At 37.0% G+C, this 20,602-nt stretch overlaps 2 protein-coding genes across 2 annotated transcripts in view; both read right to left on the bottom strand.

Moving 5' to 3' along the window:
- Positions 1 to 20,602, bottom strand: part of LOC126778940 (enhancer of rudimentary homolog) — a 238,256-nt gene that overhangs the window by 86,598 nt on the left and 131,056 nt on the right. The gene's annotated exons all lie outside the window — the stretch shown is intronic.
- Positions 1 to 20,602, bottom strand: part of LOC126778948 (SID1 transmembrane family member 1) — a 34,124-nt gene that overhangs the window by 2,979 nt on the left and 10,543 nt on the right. Inside the window, exons 12-27 of the mRNA XM_050502702.1 lie at positions 11,769 to 11,798; positions 11,132 to 11,219; positions 10,852 to 10,971; positions 5,471 to 5,862; positions 4,789 to 4,872; positions 4,126 to 4,295; positions 3,338 to 3,474; positions 3,171 to 3,263; positions 2,581 to 2,689; positions 2,193 to 2,304; positions 1,381 to 1,563; positions 1,061 to 1,181; positions 803 to 925; positions 396 to 512; positions 193 to 325; positions 1 to 126 (exon numbers count right to left, since the gene is read on the bottom strand). Coding sequence (XP_050358659.1) covers positions 1 to 126; positions 193 to 325; positions 396 to 512; positions 803 to 925; positions 1,061 to 1,181; positions 1,381 to 1,563; positions 2,193 to 2,304; positions 2,581 to 2,689; positions 3,171 to 3,263; positions 3,338 to 3,474; positions 4,126 to 4,295; positions 4,789 to 4,872; positions 5,471 to 5,862; positions 10,852 to 10,971; positions 11,132 to 11,219; positions 11,769 to 11,798 — 2,138 coding nt within the window. The remainder of the gene's footprint in view (positions 127 to 192; positions 326 to 395; positions 513 to 802; positions 926 to 1,060; positions 1,182 to 1,380; positions 1,564 to 2,192; positions 2,305 to 2,580; positions 2,690 to 3,170; positions 3,264 to 3,337; positions 3,475 to 4,125; positions 4,296 to 4,788; positions 4,873 to 5,470; positions 5,863 to 10,851; positions 10,972 to 11,131; positions 11,220 to 11,768; positions 11,799 to 20,602) is intronic.

Genomic DNA, 20,602 nt, shown 5'->3' with positions numbered 1-20,602 from the left:
CTATACCAGGCGATGGTCTCCCGATGCAGCAGCTTCATCACGATGTAGAACAACGTGTACAGGAACAGGTTGCTCATGAGGACCAGCAGCAAGTGCGACGCGAAGTCGCGGCTGTGCTGCGACAACCTGCACGGACAGACGCGTCAGCCGGCGAGTGTGTGTGTGGGGGGGGGGGGGTCGGTCGGCTCGTACCCGTAGGCGGCGAGCGCCCAGTTGGCGAGGTTGGCGAGCAGCAGCAGCACGCAGCGGCCGGCGCGCGCGGGCGTCACCGCCGCCAGCGGCCGCGCCGACAGCGAGCGCGCCGCGCGGGACAGCAGCGCGCCGTCTGCGGGGGGGGGGGGGGGGGTTAGTACGGGGCGGTCGGGGCAGCGGCCCTCACTCGTTGCCAGCCTTACCGAGTCTAAACCTGCCGAGGTAGTATATCTGGAACGTCATCACGAGGCACGTGACGAGGTGCAGGCCCGTGAACGCGACCCAGAAGTAGAAGTTAGCGTTCAACACGCCGACCAGCCCTGTATCATGACCATTACGTTATATGTTGTAACGGTAATATTCAAAAGGTGGGAAACCTCCGAAATAAAAAAAAAATATATACTTAAACGTCACAGAATTAAAAAATTCTCAATTCATAATTAAACACAATTAAATAACTATTTAACTATTTTATTATTTAAAAATTCCGCAATTCGCGATAATCCGGCTCGAAGGACCTGAGGGTATTTTGGCCTTATCAAACTTTTATATAGCATTTTAATTCAACTTATTGAGTGTATTTACATATAGAGTTTCAGCAAAGGCTCACCAATGAATATGATGAGAGCGAGCACGCCGAAGGTGGCGTGTGCGCGCGCGTTCACGTCGGCGTGCCTCGCCTGGTACAGCCGCACCATGCACAGCACTGAGGTCACGTACATGAACGACGTGTCTAACGGACACACACGATCGCGTATATTATTTATTGTAAGCGCAAGCGACGTTTATAATAAATAAATCAATATATGATCATCGATTGAATATTACAAGTATTGAAATTTGAATAATTAGAAACAGCGTCACTCACCGAACTGGAAGTTCATGCTGTTGGGGCACACGTGGTAGGCAGCCGACAGCAGCCCCTCGCTGACCAGCGCGATGCCCATCGCGTACAGCAGCCCGAAGTGTTGCGGGATGCCGAGCTCTTTCTACGGGACACAGGTACGTACGGACGTCACTTTACGTCGCTAATGTACTCAGTTTGAACTACACTACAAAAATGCGTTCCCAAAACTATCAACATCTGTACTGTAAGTTTTGCTCAACGCCTCGTAGTAGTTGCCCCTACTGTCATATAATGATCTGCTGCGGAAAAAGCGAGCCGCCCCCCTCCCATCACCCACCCACCTGCTGCTGCGTGCGTTGCTCGTGCGCGCGCTGCCGGCGCCACACCTGCGCCACGAACAGCGCGCCGAGCAGCACGTAGCCCAAGTTGGAGTACACGTGGTTGAAGTCGGACAGCGCCAGCAGCGGGTGGGCGCACAGGAAGTTGAAATAGCACAGGTCCTGGTTGCCCGACTGGTTGAGCAACTGCGGCCGACAGAAACATTCCTTAATATTCTCAATATAGTGTTATATACACGTAATCTCCACGACACCGCGATAGTGACGTCATGATACACGTGATAAGATGCAAGGTCACGTTCAAGTTAACGACATTAACATATCATCTGCAGCTTACGGTCACTCAAGAGATAACTACGATTTAGTCGTGAGCTTATTATAACAAAGCTTACTTATTATTACAATATTTTATTTTATAAGGGGAGAAATGAGCCAAAATCCACTAAATGGTAAATGGTGACCCCTTCCATCGCCGATGCAAATGCTACCGTGTGTACTAAGATGTGCGCACTGGTTCACTCACCCATCCAACCAGAACACAACAATACTATGTTGTTTGGTGGTAGAAAGTGTGATGTGTGGGTGGTACTTATTTAGACGGATGGGACAAAGTTACACCATCAAGTGGCCCGTTAGACAGTCCGCCTACCTATACATACGTTATAAAAAAATAAAAGAATTATTTTAAAGACATTTCAAAACATAGCTTTTCTCACGACTCGGTCCAATTACTCGACAGAACAACCCACAAACATATTTTGAAGCACCGAGGTTTGACCCCGGAGCTCACTGGTAGGAGTCGGCGCGAGACCCACCCGCTGGTAGGTGACGACGAGCTGCACGACCGGCAGCGTGTAGAACACGGCCACCGTCAGCACGTTCCACTGGTACATCTTGGAGCGAGCCGACAGCACGCGGGGCCGGCACCTGGGGGGGGGGCACCGGGACGGTTAGTAGTCTTTTTTTAGGAATCCATAAGATACTATAGACCAATGATGTTATGTCAATTCAATGTCAAAGCTGTTTATTTGTCTTTACACTGTGGCTGAACAAAAAAAAACAAGTAAAAAAACATACAAGAATTTTCATGTTTCGAATATTATTATTTTTTTATTGATAACGTCAATAAATACCAAACGAAAGAAAATTGGTTGAAGAAAAAGATACTAAGTTTATTTTGTCTGCCTGTTTATATATACTCGCCTGGACAAGTTCGCGACGCACAGCTTGCCCTGCAGGCACGAGTCCCGGTCGGTGGTGCCGTCGTCGACGGTCGACAGGTCCGTGTCGGTGTCTGACGACGAGCTGCCGTCTGTGTAGTTAATTAAAAAACAATGTAATCAAGTCAACTAGCGCCATCTAGCAGAATTTGAGTTTCCTTTCTGTATGTTACTGTCACCTGTTGGTGGTAAGTGTCACTATTTATTTACTTATTTGCGCTCAGTATTCACAGTGTCAAGATTTCTGCCAGTTCCCAAGACTGTCTGGTGGTTGATTGTTAATATTTTTACGGCACCAATGTCAATAGGGCGGTGATGGCCACTTACCACCAGAGCGATTGTTACGTACGTTGCAACAAGAGGTAGTCTTTAAACGACCCTAATGAATGGTGATGAACGAAGGGGACAATATATACATATATAACGTAGGTTTAACGCATCGTAATAGAGCTGCAGTACAAGTGTCGGTGTATTTTAAAATTGGGACCACATTGGGAGACATTAAGCTTTTCTTGTACTCTGGTAGCATACGTAGTGGGTGAGTGGGTGAGTGAGCGGAGAGTGCGTGCGTACCTCTGCGCCGGTTGGAGCTGCCGCTCGTGTCGTTGACGGCGCGCCGGCGCCGCCCGTCGCCGCGGTCGGGCGGGGAGGGGGGCAGCAGCCGCTCTGCGGGCGAACGGCACGTTAATACACACTGCGCACTAGTTAGTGGTCACCTGACAGCGGGGGGGGGGGCTCACCGTCGGCGGGCGGGCGGCGGTACCGCTGGCACAGCACGACCACCACGAACGCGACGTAGAACGACAGGAAGAACCCGAGCGCGGCGCCGCCAGCGATGATGTACTCCTGGTACGATATCGTCGGGATTATTTTGAAGCTGGAAACGAAATTTGTTTATTCCATTAATATGAGTTACCATCATCCCATATCAACGACAGGTTTAATTCAGACATGCGCATTGTGTTTTATAAAACTGCAGGATAGGAAGATTTCTCAGATGTTGACGATCGTCTCCTGAGTGACAGTAACCCTCCTTGGGAGTGCTTGCCAACCATATTGAAAGTGACCGTGGTGCCATATGGGTAGCTCCTGGTACATCTTTGAGTAGACCGTGCAAACGACTCTTTAACACAGTCACTCTTGGTAGTTTGTGAAGGCCGATTGCGCTCGACTTAAATTTTTCTTCGTCCTTCCATTCACATGACGACTGGGGGCGTACAATTTGGACCCTTACGCGTCTTTAACACCCTAAAGGAGTAAGGAGGACGAGAGTATGCCCTCGCACTGCTGTATGCAACGACAATGGTCGAAACGGAGATTGAGATCACTTCTTTTCTCCTGAGGTAAGATCCGGGCGGAACATTGCCGAAGAAGTCGAGACGAGTCACTCCTCTCCTGAGGAGATGTTATGCATCCGATCTGTAGCAAGCAGCCTCGGCAAGGGTTTAACCTTCTTCGTTCTATTAAGGTAGCTTCTAGGCCGGCGATACAATTTAAAATAGTTTGTATTTTACTCATGTAAACTCACCTAAACCTTTTCACTCTCCCATCGTTAGTGCCCACGCTCACGTTGTCCTCCCAGCCGAAGTACTGAGCCATTTTTGGTAAGGTTTCGTTCGACGCGACGGAACCGGTACAATCGTCATCTGATGTCTTCACTATGAAGACGATGTAGAAGCCCAACGGAAACGTGTCTTGCTGTAAAATGATCAAATTATGAATACGACGAATCTATTTACTTGAGGAGCTGATGATGGGTCGTAAGACGAGAAATTGTGGACGAGAAGTTGTGGATCATAGTCCAGCGGCCGTTTATACACAATATGATTAGTAAAGGGGGGAGAGTTAGGGGTTTTTTCAACCACAATCCCCTAACGCGACATTATTTATTTATTTTAAGTAACATGTCGATCTTATCCTCCAATCACTAAACACTTGGTGTAAAATACATTTTATCTCAATGTACTCATACAAGCGAACGGGTCGCATGATGGTTTGCGGTCATCGCCCATGAGCGTCAGCAATGCCAGGGGCACAGCCAAGCCGCTGACCTTAGGAAAATACTCTTCTTTAGCCTCGCTTAAAAAACGACATATTGCAGCGCTGAGGGAACATCGATGGAGAATATTCCATAACAGTCGTCCAGCACGTATCTGCACGTCACCCAGTGGCCGTGCACAGCGAGTCTCACCGTGAGCGTGATCCCGCCGCGCCGCGTCATGGTGAGGTAGTACCCGTCGTACAGGATGTCGCGCTCGTTGTCGAACACCGGGCACTGCGGACCACGGACGAACCATTCAACATCAAGAGATTCAGCATCACGTACTAAGCCGACGGCGTCTTTATTAACAACCGATTCGATTTGAAAGTTATGCAACAAAAATTTTAGGAAATATAAATTATTTTAGAACGAGGCTTTAAGAGGCATCATGCGGGCCGGCAAGGCGAAGGCGGCTAGTGCAGAACGTTTTTCCCGTCTGTACTGGCCGTCGTCGCGTTTGGACTCTACTACCACTTACCATCAGATGGAGTAGAGTCATTTGCCCTCCCGGCGAATATAAAAAAAAATATTTATTTTATTGAATGTCTTCGAAATTAAATAATAGATTTAAAAAATAGTATAACTCCGTTGTTAACTTGATTAGTTTCGGCGGCCTTATCGCTACATGGCGATCTCTTCCGGGCAACCAACGGCGTGAGGAACTACTCATAGGATATGAGGTTGGTCATGTAATGATATTAAATAGGTACTACCTTATATTTCCCGTTTGAAGAGTGATTATGTTTATTAGATTATCTCAAGGGTGGTGGTGCTTTGGATGCTTAAAATTTTTAACCAATAAAAAAAACACTATAAATCAATACACTCTCACCGAAAAGTTTTGTATCGACACGACCGCGCAAATATCATCGTCAGACTCGATCATCACGATGACACTCTTCGGCTTCGACAGCCAGCCGTACTCGGTCTTCAGGTTCCGCCGCAGCATGTACCTGTCCAGCGTCGACCGCTCCTTCGAATCCAGCTCCTTATTGCAGATGAACTTCTTTTTGATGCTCTGGGAATCCAGGTCAACGACTTTATTGGGTCCCTGGTCGAACGGATAGAAGTAGTACTTGGGCTGGCTCGGCGTGATCGTCATGTTAACCACTGTGTTCATTTTGATGTAAAAGTTCTGCACGGTCTGCACAACGATGGTCACTTGTATCGGGTCGGGCGACGACGACGTCAGGTGGACGATCGGCGTGTTTAAATTCGTTATCTCTGAAACAAACGTTTCAATATCATTACCATTGAAAATTTTACCGAGTTTAATGAAATTGCAACGAAAATGAACGCATTTAATGTTCATGAATGTGTCGTGCGCGATGAGGTGTGACCGATTCATTCAAACCAAACATTCTTACACATCTTACAGACTAATCGACTACGCGTGAGGTATTAGGTAGCAGGCGTGCGCGCGAACCGTACCGTAACAGCCTGTGAATGTCCCACAGGGCTAAAGGCCTCCTCTCTTCTTTTTGAGGAGAAGGTTTGGAGCAATGCGGGTTGGTGGAATACACATGTAGCAGAATTTCAGTGAAATTAGAACACTCTATTACAGATGGTAACCCGACACGGACTGGAAGACCAAGTACAGGATTAAGCTTTACGAGTTTCATCTCCATACTACTATTAATATATTGACAGAAAAGTCCAGTAACTTTTTTTATCAATTCATCAACTGTTCTTTCGCCGAACATGTGAACCAATCTATAATGCTATGTTTCGTTTTGAAGGGCGTGAACCCATTACGAGCACAACAGGGATGTAACAACTCATAGCTGACCGTACGTTGACGGAGAAAGGAGGGGTATATACCTCTAGCAGTGCCGGTGTACGGTCGAGGGTGACAACACACCATCAAACGGCACATTCACTGACCGCCCTGATATGAACGAATAAAGAGAGAAAAGAAATATTTTTCTCGTTATAACTTTATCATCAAGCGTTGATGATATTGATATGATTGACTTTATCGCTCTGATAGTTAATACATAAATTTGATTATATTATATAATTAACTCATTTAATTGAAAGCCAGTACAAATAATTCATTTTGTGCCATTTCTTTGATATTTTTTTTAATAATCGAAATGATTAATAAGCCAGATTAAATGAGCTCCTTTTAGTACTTGCAAGTTTGCATGTTACAATCCGACACCGTTAGATGGCGCTGATTGTTTAGGTCGCAATTCTGATATCGCGATTGTCGAGCATTTGATACTCAGCGTGTATAGTTGCTAACAGTTTATAATGATTAAACAAATGAAACAATTATTTCTTTTATTTGATTGAAAGCTCTCGAATAATGAAAAAGCTTCAAAAAAAGAGACACAAAGAACGACCTCGGACCATGTGGACTGACTTCTAACTTCTGGATTTAGAAGGAACAGGAGTTGGAATAGCTCCTCGGTCTTTGAACCATTAAAAGCTGATGTATGGATAGAATCAAATATACTAAACTCCTCACATACAACCTGTTTAGTTTTTCAATTCAACCTCACGATACCAATATTACTTCACGATAAACTGTTCTTAGAGAAGAAATTTAACGACAATTTGGGACGTCCAACTTATGTATCTGATTAAAAAATTAATTTACGTACGATGTATGTTTGAGAAAAATAACTTTATAATATATTTATATAAATAAACCAGCGCCAATAGGACACGGGGACAGGATGACATAGTACGTGTCCCCTATGATTGACTCCTTGTATTAATAGTAGTTTTTGATGTTAAATTTGAGAGTATGTGTGTATTTGTTATGCTTAAGTTGTTATGTACTCACTCACACTCTCACAAGAATACAATAGAAGTAGCTTAGTGGTGTAGTGTGTGATACCGACACAGACAAAACTTAATCACAGTACAATGATGGACATACAATTAGCAGCTTTATTGTAAGCACTATAAAGTTGAAATTTGTGTTTCCATTAAATATTTAATTGAATAACTTTAGTAAGATTTTTATGGTGCGCTTTAAAAAACGATAAGTAACAATTCACTTATTATATCGTTATTTAATTATCTTAAAACCGGTCCGGTTTAGACCGGATTGTAGGGAATCGTACGTTTTTTACGATAAATTCCGATCCATCATCATTCTACGACATACAGAGCGTGCAGTAAGCTTTAGCTGTAATTACTAAAGCAAACATTGTGTGACATGAAACGTGTAAAAAGCTTTATTTATTATTTAATATAATTGACATCAAAATACAGCAAACTCGCATTAAAAATATAAGCCACAGTAACAAAATTGAAACATATAAAAACAATAACAAGTATATCGTCCCCGAGGAGCGAAAATTGACTGACATTGACTTTTAGAGATTATAAAACCGTTTTCCCATACCAACCATACCAACCAACCATATATATATGTATATTCGATTTGGAAAATACTAAAATATATAATTAAAAACTGACTTATTCATGAGATAGCAATGAAAATCTTTACAGTTACATTTTTTTTAATGTAGAATAGGAACGCGGACGAGCATATTGGCCACGTGATGGTACGTGGTCACCAACGCCCATACACATTGACATTGTAAGAAATGTTAAGCATCGCTACATCACCAATGCGCCACAAACCTTGGGAACTAAGATGTTATGTCCCTTGTGCCTGTAATTATACTGACTCCCTCACCCTTCAAACCGGAACACAACAATACCAAGTACTGCTGTTTTGCGGTAGAATATCTGATGAGTGGGTGGTACCTACCTAGACGGGCTTGCACAAAACCCTACCACCAGTAAAATTTAATATTTAATATTTTTAATGAGTAAAACAACCCTGATAGCTCAGTATAGGTCAATTCTAACCAAACATCAAGCACAGACAGAGTGCTCAATTTGTGTAAAAGAAAATATTTTTAGTGTGATGATACTCTCTCTATTTCATATTTCACTCTGTCTGTTATTATGAAATTATTATTATTATGTTATTATTTATATAATATTATTATATATTATGTTATTATGAAATAGAGAGAGTATCATCACACTATATACTAGATAACACGTATCCTCAGAGAAGTAGAGACCCAGTATCAATGTACAATGGTCTGAGTTGCAAGCGCTTTCATTGTTATGTATCTATTATTTGAAACGATACACTATGTTAACCACAATAACTAAAGTCGTTACACGTAATTAATGAAACGTTTAACTTAAGAAACTCGAAACGTTATACGTAGAAACGTTGTAATCGAATTCGACCTTGAAATTTAACAAATATATCGTGCTTAAAGAAACTTCACTTTTTAAGTATTCACTTCAGATTAAGTAATTTAACTAAATAGTTATTATTATAACTATTTTTTTAAATTACTTAATCTGACTTATTATTATCATATATATTATATTTATTAATTATTATGACAACCGCAGACCAATCACCATTCAGATTTAATGATCGGCCTGCCAGTATATCAGAAGCTAGATGGTTGTATCGTATTCATACGCCAATTTCGCAAATAGAATAAAAAAAAATTTTCGCTCCACGACGATGATATAAATATAAAGATATATATAAAAACTTATTTACGTATCAAAGGGCCACAGTAGACCCTGATCCGGTTTCCGTTTACTATAGAAAGCGTGAACAAAAAACAAAACAAAATAAGCATTAGAAAATTCACACAAACCGACCAAATTATTTTTATATGTATAACATAATATGTTAAAAACACACACAATTTATAAACTCACTTATATATAGTACGAATCTTTACATCAGCTCGGTTTGAGCTTTTTGTGTTTTATTGGAATGGATTTGGAGTCCGGACCTGGGATGACTAGTGTCCATCGAGGGTATTGTTTCCGTTCCCCATCTTATTTATGGTCATTACCAGGTTACTGCATATATTTAATTTAAATATATCAAAATAAAATATTTATGATAATATTTTTTCAAAAAATGCTTCATTTAATTATCCAGGTAGGGTGACGGGCTCAATTATCGGCACCACGAAAAAATATATATAACATAATAGTATACTAGGCCGAGATGGCCCTGTGGTAAGAACGCGTGAATCTTAACCGATGATCGTGGGTTCAAACCCGGGCAAGCACCACTGAATTTTCATGTGCTTAATTTGTGATTATAATTCATCTCGTGCTTTACGGTGAAGGAAAACATCGTGAGGAAACCTGCATGTGTCTAATTTCACTGAAATTCTGCCACATGTGTATTCCACCAACCCGCATTGGAGCAGCGTGGTGGAAAAAGCTCCAAAACCTTCTCCTCAAAATGAGGAGAAGAGGCCTTTAGCCCAGCAGTGGGACATTCACAGGCTGTTTCGGTCGGTTCGGTTCGGTAGTATACGAGGTGGTACGGCTTTGTGTGAGCTGGCTTTGGTACAACCCACTCATCAAATTCTACCGCAAAATAGCAATACTCAGTGATGTTGTGTTCCGGTTGGAAAGGTGATTGTACTCACAAAGAACATAACATCTTAGTTCTCAAGGTAAGGAATGGTTAATATTTTTTATGATGCCAATGTCTATGGGTCGGCCAATCACCATCAGGTAGTTCATTTTCCGGTCCACATACATATATTATAAAAAAAATATATATACGTAGTAGACAAATGCATTAGATATTATAACTTTTTATAAAAGCAACTAATAAGTAAACGCTCAAAAACGACAGCGTTATTTATTTATTTATTCGAAACACCATCGATATACACAAAAGTAAAGTATTCGAAAAAAAACACTACATTTATTTACAACAATATTAATATAAAAGAAAGAATGAAGTAATTCACACTTAAAAATTAAACATTTGATAGAATAACAAATGTATGTATTAAAACACGGCCGGCAATTCGAATCCTCTAGCTTTAATATTAACCAATATAACAATAAACGCTCTCATTCAGCGAATATTAATGATTTCTGAAAGCTAAAAACGTTTTGGTTGTACACATCGATGTCACGGCCGTTTATTCAAACTCTCGTACAATTATTCGTGATTGAAAAGCGTATTTTAATTTAGACAACGTATAACGAATCTCCCGAAAGGATTTCTATACATATGTGCACGTTTTAAACGCTTAATTTCGTGACGTTTATAAGTTACGTTTAACGGCGATCGGCGTTGTCCGTATTGAATGAGTTAGCGTGCCAATAATTGGGTCCGCTACCCTACATTCTATGCTACAACGAAACGACAATGGCACATTAATAGAAACTCACCACACGTGTCCTGGTCCTCGGAGAAGATGTTGTTGTGAGGGCACAGCGTTCTGGATATGTTCGTGAACTGCTCCAGCGTGTCCGTCTGCACCAGCATGGGCAGCTGCCAGGAGAATACTCCTGGGAAATTGTCATATCGTTGAGCATTTTTGTTTATTTTGGAATTTTGTAATTTATCCAAATTTTTGGATGTTATTACGACTTTTTTGTGGTTATTGTCAATTCCATTTTCTATGGTTTTCTGTTTGTTGTCTATTGTTTGTGTGCGATAAACGCTCACCTTTCTGCTGTCTCGCCGTTATGAACAGCGGGTACGTCCGGTTCGCGAAGTCACTCGCCACCGTCACTCTGGCTGGCGTGTCGTAGCTCTCCATATCCTGGAATGAATTTATTAACACGTTTTATTATATCCTGCGGGTTCAAATCCGAATTTTTTTTAATGGTTTTTTGTGCTTATTAATTTATTTTTAATAATCTATCTCATGCTGAATGGTAAAGGAAAACCTCATGAGGAAGCCTGTATATGTCGGATGACAATGTTTATCCATCCAGCTTACGTTAGGGCAGTGGAATGGAACAAGATCTTTTCCGTTACATTAAAATGCTGTTAGTTTGTGTGTATTGAGTTACTGCCTCGTTGGTCTAGTGGCTTGATGTACGGCCGCAGACCCGGAAGTCCTGGGTTCAATTCCCTAGTAGGGCCAATAAAAAGTTATAGGGTTTTTCTGTCAGAAAATTCTCAGTAACAGCTCGGAGTCTGGCAGTTGGGAGTGTGTACACTCCCGTTCCTCGGAAAGCACGTAAAGCCGTTGGTCTTGCACCTGAAATCTTTCCGGTCGTGTCGGATTGCCGTCCCATCGGATTACGAGAGTTAGGGAATAGAGAGTGCACCTCTGTTTGCGCACACACGTGTGAACTATAATATCTCCCGCGCAGTTGGCTAATCTCTCTTGAGATTGGCCGCCGTGGCCGAAATCGGTCTGGAGGACAATATTATTATTGAGGTCATTAACTTAATATGTGTCTATGAGAAGTTCATTGGTTCAGGCGCAGGATAAGGCTTCATGTGCTTTTTCAAGGCATGGAATCATAGCTACCGTCTGCTACCTTCAAAACTAACCACTACTGAGAACTTCTCAACAAAAAACTCAATAACTCTTTAAACAAGTCCACCAGAGGTTTTAACCCACGACATTGGGTTCAGTATCAGCAAGCCACAACACAAACGAGGCAATCAGCGAAGTAAATATATCCATGAATGAATTGATAACTGAAATATTAATATAATTAAAAACTACTCACACCAGCAAATTCCATGATAAACTCTGTATTCTTACTGACTTCTATTGTGTACGGAACATTATATTTGTATCTGTGAAAAGATGTCAAATTACTTATAAGACGAACAAAAAATCATTATAATTAAATATAAATTATTATAATATAGCTGATGTCAGGTAAGCTATGTCTTTTCTTTTTGTATTTAAAATATGTCAGGGGTAGCCTCGACATATTTTAAATACAACATTACATGATGATCGGTTGAGCAGCGAAGATGAGAAACCGTCAGAGCGTCACGGCAGCATGCGAAAGCGATTCCGTGGCGCTCCTCGTTAAGACGGAAACAGTACCGCTAGTTTTTTAGTGAGTATTCCGATGTTCGGGGCGCACTCGGCGCCTTGGATACCGGCGAGCCCACATACCCCCCCCCCCACACTGTTCCCGTGGGGGAAATGCATAACGCGTTTTTCCAGCAAAAAAAAATTAGTTAAGATGAGAAATCATAGCAAATAAACAAAGTGACTTTCATAATCATAAATGGTAATGACAAAGCAAAGTGTCTTTTTATTGTTATTTGAGTTGTTCATATCAACCATTATATGACTTTATTAACAATACACTAAGCAATACAGCATTGATGTGTTCCGGCTTGAAGGGTGAGTGAGCCAGTGTAACAAGAGGCACAAGGAACATAACATCTTATTTCCCATAGTTGGTGGTGCATTGAAGATGCAAGGAATAGATCCAAATTTAATAATGTATATATAGATACATAGTTGATCCCTTTATAGGTATTTGGAAATTTTTTTTTATTTATCTGCTCATGACATACTTAATAATATGTATTAATAAAGTTATCTATGTGGGCGGTGCGACATGTTTTATCTGTTACAAATAGTCAAGAAACTCTGTGTTCAATGCTTTCTTTGTGTATTGTGAAATGATAAATAATACATTTGTTTGATATTTTAATAAATAAATAAGTAGCTTTAAAGTGTGATTATTAATATAAGTCAGTATAATTACAATAAACATTGTTATTTGAATAAAATAATATTGTTTATTTTTTTAACACCTAATAGGCCAGCGTTTGACCGTTGACTTTCCTGATGTTAAGCATCGACAAGGTCATGGATGTAGCACGCTTGCCTATAAGAAACCTGTTTACTCTGGATTTGAAGACACCAACATTGTACCTATCAGGAAATACGGACTCAGGCAAAGCATTCCACAGTTTTGCAGTGTGAATGATGAATGTAGATTCAAAGCGCTTTATACGTGGGTGGAGAATTTCCACTGTGAACCTATGGTCACGCTATTGGTACACTTTGGTCGCATTTGCCTGGCCGTTCAATAGTAAAATGAAGTTTTCACAAAAACACTTTGTTCTATTGCAGTTTGAATCGTAAGCCAGAGGAAAAATAGATAAAAGAAGCATAGTAATTAAGATTCTATGATCAACAGAATCACAGCATGAAGAATATCTCATATAATATCTAAAATCGGACCATTTATTCTATAGTGTTCTATTTGCTTTTTTTTTTAGATTTGAATACAAGATTAAATATTAGTCATCTGTAACATCATTCTAACTTAACTGATAAACAATAGGTACATAATAATGACTTGTTTAATATAATCCAACAAATATTGTAATAAAAAATTAAAAAAATTGTTTTTTTGGATAAGAAAGTTATTATTAATAAGATAAAATTAAGGACGCATCTACAATATTCTTTATAAGTAAAACAATTCACTTATTAAAATTTTAAACTACTGAGAAGTAAAATTAATCAGACTAAAAAAACTTACGTGTTATTGTAGTGGAATATTATTCCATCATTTATTCTTTGGCATACAGAGAACGGAATCAACAAAAGAAATACGAATTTTATCACCCAACAACTCTCCATTTTGCAATGTTTGATAACATCTATCGTTTGTTTAATAAATGATAAAATTAATACTTTTGTTTTGCAATAATTAACTAAGCATTTGGAAAAACTGCTTTAGACAGTGACAAATGTCAGAACATGAACAAACCAAAGACAAAAAAAATGTCATAGTGACATGAATGGAATGGTCAGTTCATATTAGGGCTGCCAAGTGCCAATGTTTATTCGAATGCATTTACAAAATAAGCTATAAAAATAAATCAAAATACATATAATAAGCTATATGAAAAAAAGAAAAAACGGACAAAAACGTCTTAGTTATTTATCTAAGTTAATTAGTTAGTTATCTCTACAGTGGAAATAAAGAGCAGAAATTAAATAGATTAATTTGGAATTATTTTTTTATTTATTTGATATTTAAAAATAGTAGTTTTGTGGTACATAGTTATTACGGCTATCAACATTAGATCAGGCCGACAACTCACTCAAAAGAGAGAAGAGGACAGAAAGACAGGAGTGAGTGACTTTGAGCCAGTAGTGGTCACTCACACTAGTAGGTCAGTGAATTTATTACCTCACTTTAATTATTGTTGAAATATAAACAATTTAAAAAAATTAAGACATTGAAATTTGATTTTTGCTTTCTAGTAAAAACTATTTAGTTTCAATCAATTACTTGTATTTTATTTATATTTGAAGAATTTTAATATTAAAATGAATATAATAGTTTTTAAAACATTTAACGCCAAGCACCAAAATTCACGCAAGGCATACAATGTGTGTATTTGCTTGATGTTTGCCATCAGGCGTAACACTTTTTATGACATTCTAACTCCCATAACTTATTTGCAACTTGTAAGATTAACATCGAATTAAACTGACTAAACTATTTGAAGAGTTTCATTGAAATTCGATATGTAGACGAAGATACAGTAAGTAAAAATAAAGGTATATATACATAAATGGTAAATGAAATAAAACAATATAATAATTTAAACAAGCCCATTTATTTGTTCATTACAATATTTATATAGCAAAAATACATTCACAGCTACCGTCACCATCTCGCTTTGGTCAAATCTAAACAAAAACCAAAAAACATTAACATTTCGAGCGCGCAACGCAATTTATACAAATTTATCATTTGGTATTTACGTTCATACCTAGAACAAGAATTTTTACAAACAAACTGACAGTTACGTATATAGAAATACAATAAGTTATATACATTTGAAAATCGAAAGATATTTTTTTTTAATTATTTAACACCAAACCAGATTTGACCCAACATTCAGCCTTCATTCGATATTGATATTATTAATAGATTAAAAAAAAAAGTAATCATGAGATCCATCCGTAAATCTAAAGACAACCCACCAAGTAGGACAGCCATAAATATTTTACGCTAAAATAATATAATCTTATTATTATAAACAACCACTAATTTGATTCCTATGCCAGGAACTTTGTAAAAAAAATATATATATAGTTAAGGACAATTTTATCTGTAGAACAAAAAAAGCGCGGCAATTTATTTTTATATTCTCTACATAATTACATTTTGGATTGATTTGTGCGTTGGAGTATTAAAATTTAATCTGTTGAGTTAATCTGTTTCACTGAGTCTGTTATACAAAGTGTTATATCGTGAGGTGACTACTACAACTAGATAACTACAATTATTACTACTACAATTCTTACCGTGATTATATAATTGATTTTACTATGTCAATAATGAATATAATAAAATTAACATAAAATAATATATACTGAGATTTTCTTTATTGTACAAGTAGGCGGACATATGGGCCACCTGATTGAGACATTGGCATTGTCAGAAATGTTAACCATCGCTTACACCACCAATGCGCCAGCAACCTTGGTAACTAAGATGTTATGTCCCTTGTGCCAGTAATTACACTGGCTCACTCGCCTTCAAACCGTAACACAATACGGGTACTGCTGTTTTGCGGTAGAATATAAATTCATTGGCAGCTCTCAGTAGAATCTAAATCAGTTATTATTACATTTTATTTCAACTTGTAAATTATGAGAACACGCTACCAGCACGAGCTTATTTGAACAAAGATTTAATGCAATAATTCTATCCTTATTTATACAATAAAAGTTATCAAATTGTAATATCACCGCACGACATTGCAACCAATGGAAATAGATTAAGTGATTTCTGAGTATATTTACATATTTATAGATCATTTTCTTATAAATATACAGACATTCATATTACCAGCCTGTGAATGCCCCACTACTGGGCTAAAGGCCTCCTCTCCACTTTTTGAGGAGCTTTGGAGCTTATTCCACCACGCTGCTCCAATGCGGGTTTCCTCACGATGCTTTCCTTCACCGTAAAGCACAAGATGAATTATAATCACAAATTAAGCACATGAAAATTCAATGGTGCGGGTTTGAACCCACGATCATCGGTTAAGATTCACGCGTTCTTAAAACTAGGCCATCTCGGCTTATATATTTTACTTCGATTATACAAAATTTAAACGAAACGAACTTTCAAAATACATTCAAATTAAACATATAGCAGCTTTATATATAAAAGTTTTTTAAGGGGTGTTAAGATAAATAATGCTGTTTTCTTCTTTCGGGATATCAAATTAATGATAGAAAGAGATAGAGCTATGTTTAACTTAACACACGCTAACCAATGTTTATAAATAAGGCCTTTATAGTTTTAATATATATTCGTCGTGTTCGTATTGTTTCGTTTATATTTTGTATAAATTAGTCAGATATTAACTATAAAATATATCGGATAGCACGTTAGGATTATAAATATAGCGATTGCTGTAAACGACAAGACCTGCGCCACACATTTGTGAAATTGAAAACTCAAAAAATTAAAGAATATTATTTTCATTATAATGTTATAAAAAATAGTAAAAATTTGCATTTCTAAGATGATTTTAGTTAATTATTGTAATTGACAAACAGAAATAATTTTCATCAAACATCTGGCGCAAGTCCGATCGTTTGTACAATAACACAATAATCCATGTATTACATTTCTAAAGGATAAAACATTAGCGGCTAGTTAATAATAATTACATTAATTATAATAAAAAAAAGGCACAGTTTAAGGAAACATTAATTAGATAAGGACTTAATAATTAATATAGATTACATCTTAGCTTTTACAGAACAATTTATAACGTGTAAAGCGGTGTCCTCTCCATCTGCTCGTCCGTCCCACAACGGACGAACAGATCAATTCTACAATATATATAAAACACATTCATTCATACTAAAATGCTAAAATTACTTAAACCAAACGGTAATTTATGATTAAAAACGAAAACTCAAACGGTTAGCAATTAGCAAAAACAAAAATTCTATTTTTAATGTAATTTTAATAATTTTTAATCGTTCATATAAACACCCTGTTAATATTAATTATATAAAATGAATTAATCTAATGGACAAGTTATATAGTATTATAAAAAATTCACAAGTACATTTGACATTTATATCTTAATAATAATTATCGGAAGTATTAATATAATAAGTATCGGAAGTATGAATTATATTTAACACAAATTGAAAAATCCGATTATATTTTTTTTAATTTTTTTTTTTACGTCTATACAATTAATGTAAATATAAATTTATTAATAGTTATACGAATGGGTAGCGACAACTTAACCAATCGCGAGAATATTTAACACAAGAGTTGATACAACCACCAAATACGATATTTTAAAACACCTTAGAAACCCTTTCAAATGAAAGTGTTCGAGTACTACTCGTGCAATCAATGGGATTATAAATGGCGTCGCCTCTGTTCACCTCTCGCTCGCACTGTCACTCTTTACCGCCGGGTGTGAGTATAGACAGCGACATAGACATACGCACATGATTTATATTGCATATATGAATATACGAAATAAATAAATCAATGATTGTATGAGTACTGGCGATGTCCTACTGGCCTTCAGGACCTTATGATTTGCGACTTGCGACCGGACCGCGAAGCGAATTTTGGCGATCAATCCGGAGGCTATGCTAAATGATAATGGAGGTTATAACAACTCTATATTATATCTTATAGCTAACTTAATTAAATCTAACGGCATTAATTCCGCACGCTGTCTAATTACTATTTCTTTAAATCTAAGGTGGTACAGCTTGGTTCGGTGGACGAGGGACACGTTTAAACCGATTAATCCACAGACTATACTTACATAAAAGCTTAATATTTAAGTTTATTATTTCTTTCAAACAAAATATCACATCAAGGGAATAATGGAAGAATTATAGTTGCTCCATTTAAACAGCTTCGTGTTCTATTAGAGAAATTTTTTTAAATCGAATTATTTACGTTATTTATTATCTGTATTTCATATTATTTTATGATTTATTTATTTAAAAAAAAAATACGAAAGCTGTCTAAATATCACAAAACAGTTAACATTTATACAGTAAATTCGTTTTAATAGCAAATATAATCACATTGTTGTTTTAAATATTCGAAGGCACTTTATTGTCATATTTAGTCACACTTGGGTAATAGTTACTGGACAATGAGACTAATTACATACTAGCAATCACACGTAGCTTCTCTCAAAGTATTCTAACGAAACGGTAGTAGACTGTTTTAAAATTCCATTTTTAAATTATTACAAATACTACGGTATTAATCTGCATAAAAAACGTATATTGTAATGAGAGAATGTTGTTATCTCTTTCTACCGTGTACAGTTAAACGTTTATTAAAAAAAAAAAAACCGATTTCTGTCATCTCAAAATGCACCAAAAAGAGAATACTTTCTGTAGTCGGTGCCAACACTTTTAATAATTTTAAAATATTGAACAGTACGAATGGTTTAATCTAAATTATAAATAGACAGAACTGTTAGAAAATGTTTCCATTCCAAATAATTGTTTATGTATATATAAAATTATTTGGAATGGCAACATTTTTTAGACAATAGTGCTGATGTTTTTTATACATTTCTCACGGCTAATTAAACAATATTTTTCTTTCTCTAAATATATGTTTAAATGGCATTTATGGCGACAAAGGTATATAAATAACTGGATTTACGGAGAAAATATTAGATTATTAATAAATTTACATTGAATTGACTGAAAATTCACTGAATAAAATTTAATTCGGCCATTAGTTTGTTGATTACAACCGTCTTTTTTAAAAGGAGTGCAATATACTACATTCTATGATATTGTACATAGTTTAAAGAATATGGCAGACTTTACTTTATATATATAAACAGCTCTATTTCTTTATAATTTAGATTAAAACGTCGTTAATATTATTCAACTTTAACTATAACTTAAGCTACAAGTAATTAATGAAATACCTGAATTATGTAAAAGGAGTTTAGTGTCATTTAATTTACTAAATTGCTTCAACAAAAAAATTTCATCATTATTATTAGTGATAAGAGTCTAAAATCGGTTTCTTGCTTATATTCGCAACAATCTTGCTAACTTGCTGTTGAGAGCTTACAGTGTAATATTAATATTCAACAAAGATCACTAGTATATATATATATATGTATATATGTTTATAGTTTAATATAATTTCCACGTAACTATGATCATTTCAATACACAAGTCATCGGTAATGACATTTTAAATTTAAATATTATTGATTTTATAATGGAATTTGTAATTAATTATTCTATCTGATTCTTTAAATTTGGTATAAAAATTATCATTTATAATTGTCAAATTTTGAAAAATTATGTGAAATTTTCAATCGGATAACAAAATACTTTATAAAGATATATAGCGAGTATCGAAAGGTCATAAGACCGCGTGTTAATATAAACCGTGAAGTCATTTTTATTGTTAAATGAATCCAACGAGGAACTATATCATTTCGCTCGTTGATCTCCACTGTCAAATCGATGCGTTCATTTATATTCTTAAAACACAAATGATAAAATTCGTGTCAACGTTGAAATATGATTATTGAAAATCAAATTACAATAGACTCGGCGACGGAGGCAGGTCGGACAGGATTAAGAACTACTAAATGCAATATAAAGTCGTATATATGTAATATTGAATATACGTTTATGTCCCAATATTCTTGGTGATACAAGGTGTCTGTGGAGCGAGACCACTACACTCAGGTCATGGAACAGGAAGAACATCGCATGTTGACCATCATTATCACCATCTCTGTCACTCGCGTGACGATATTAGCACACATTTACACAAGTTCAACGAACGCTGTCATTAGATTTCAAACCTTATGTCCTAGGCAATAAGGTTCATTCATATGTTCATTATTTTTTAAAAGCTTAAATGTTTTGTTAACGCAACGCTTTTATTTTTAATTTATATAATGGTATGTATAATCGATAATAATTAAATAATGTTGAGTTTGCTGTCTCTTCTCAATTAACATATTATCTAAGAATGTGTAAATGTCTGTCTGGACACAAAAACGGTCAATATCAAAAAATCTCACTGCTCCGTGACGTCACACTAATATCTCTCGTAGCATATTTATTAACGAAAACCTATTCAAAATGATTAATCGCGACAAAGGCGTTAACAATATCTAAATCGAA

The sequence above is a fragment of the Nymphalis io genome, chromosome 27 (genome assembly GCF_905147045.1).
Source record: "Nymphalis io chromosome 27, ilAglIoxx1.1, whole genome shotgun sequence".
NCBI classification, from domain to species: domain Eukaryota; kingdom Metazoa; phylum Arthropoda; class Insecta; order Lepidoptera; family Nymphalidae; genus Nymphalis; species Nymphalis io.
Note: the sequence above shows the minus strand (reverse complement) of the source record. Positions and strands in the feature narration are given on the sequence as shown.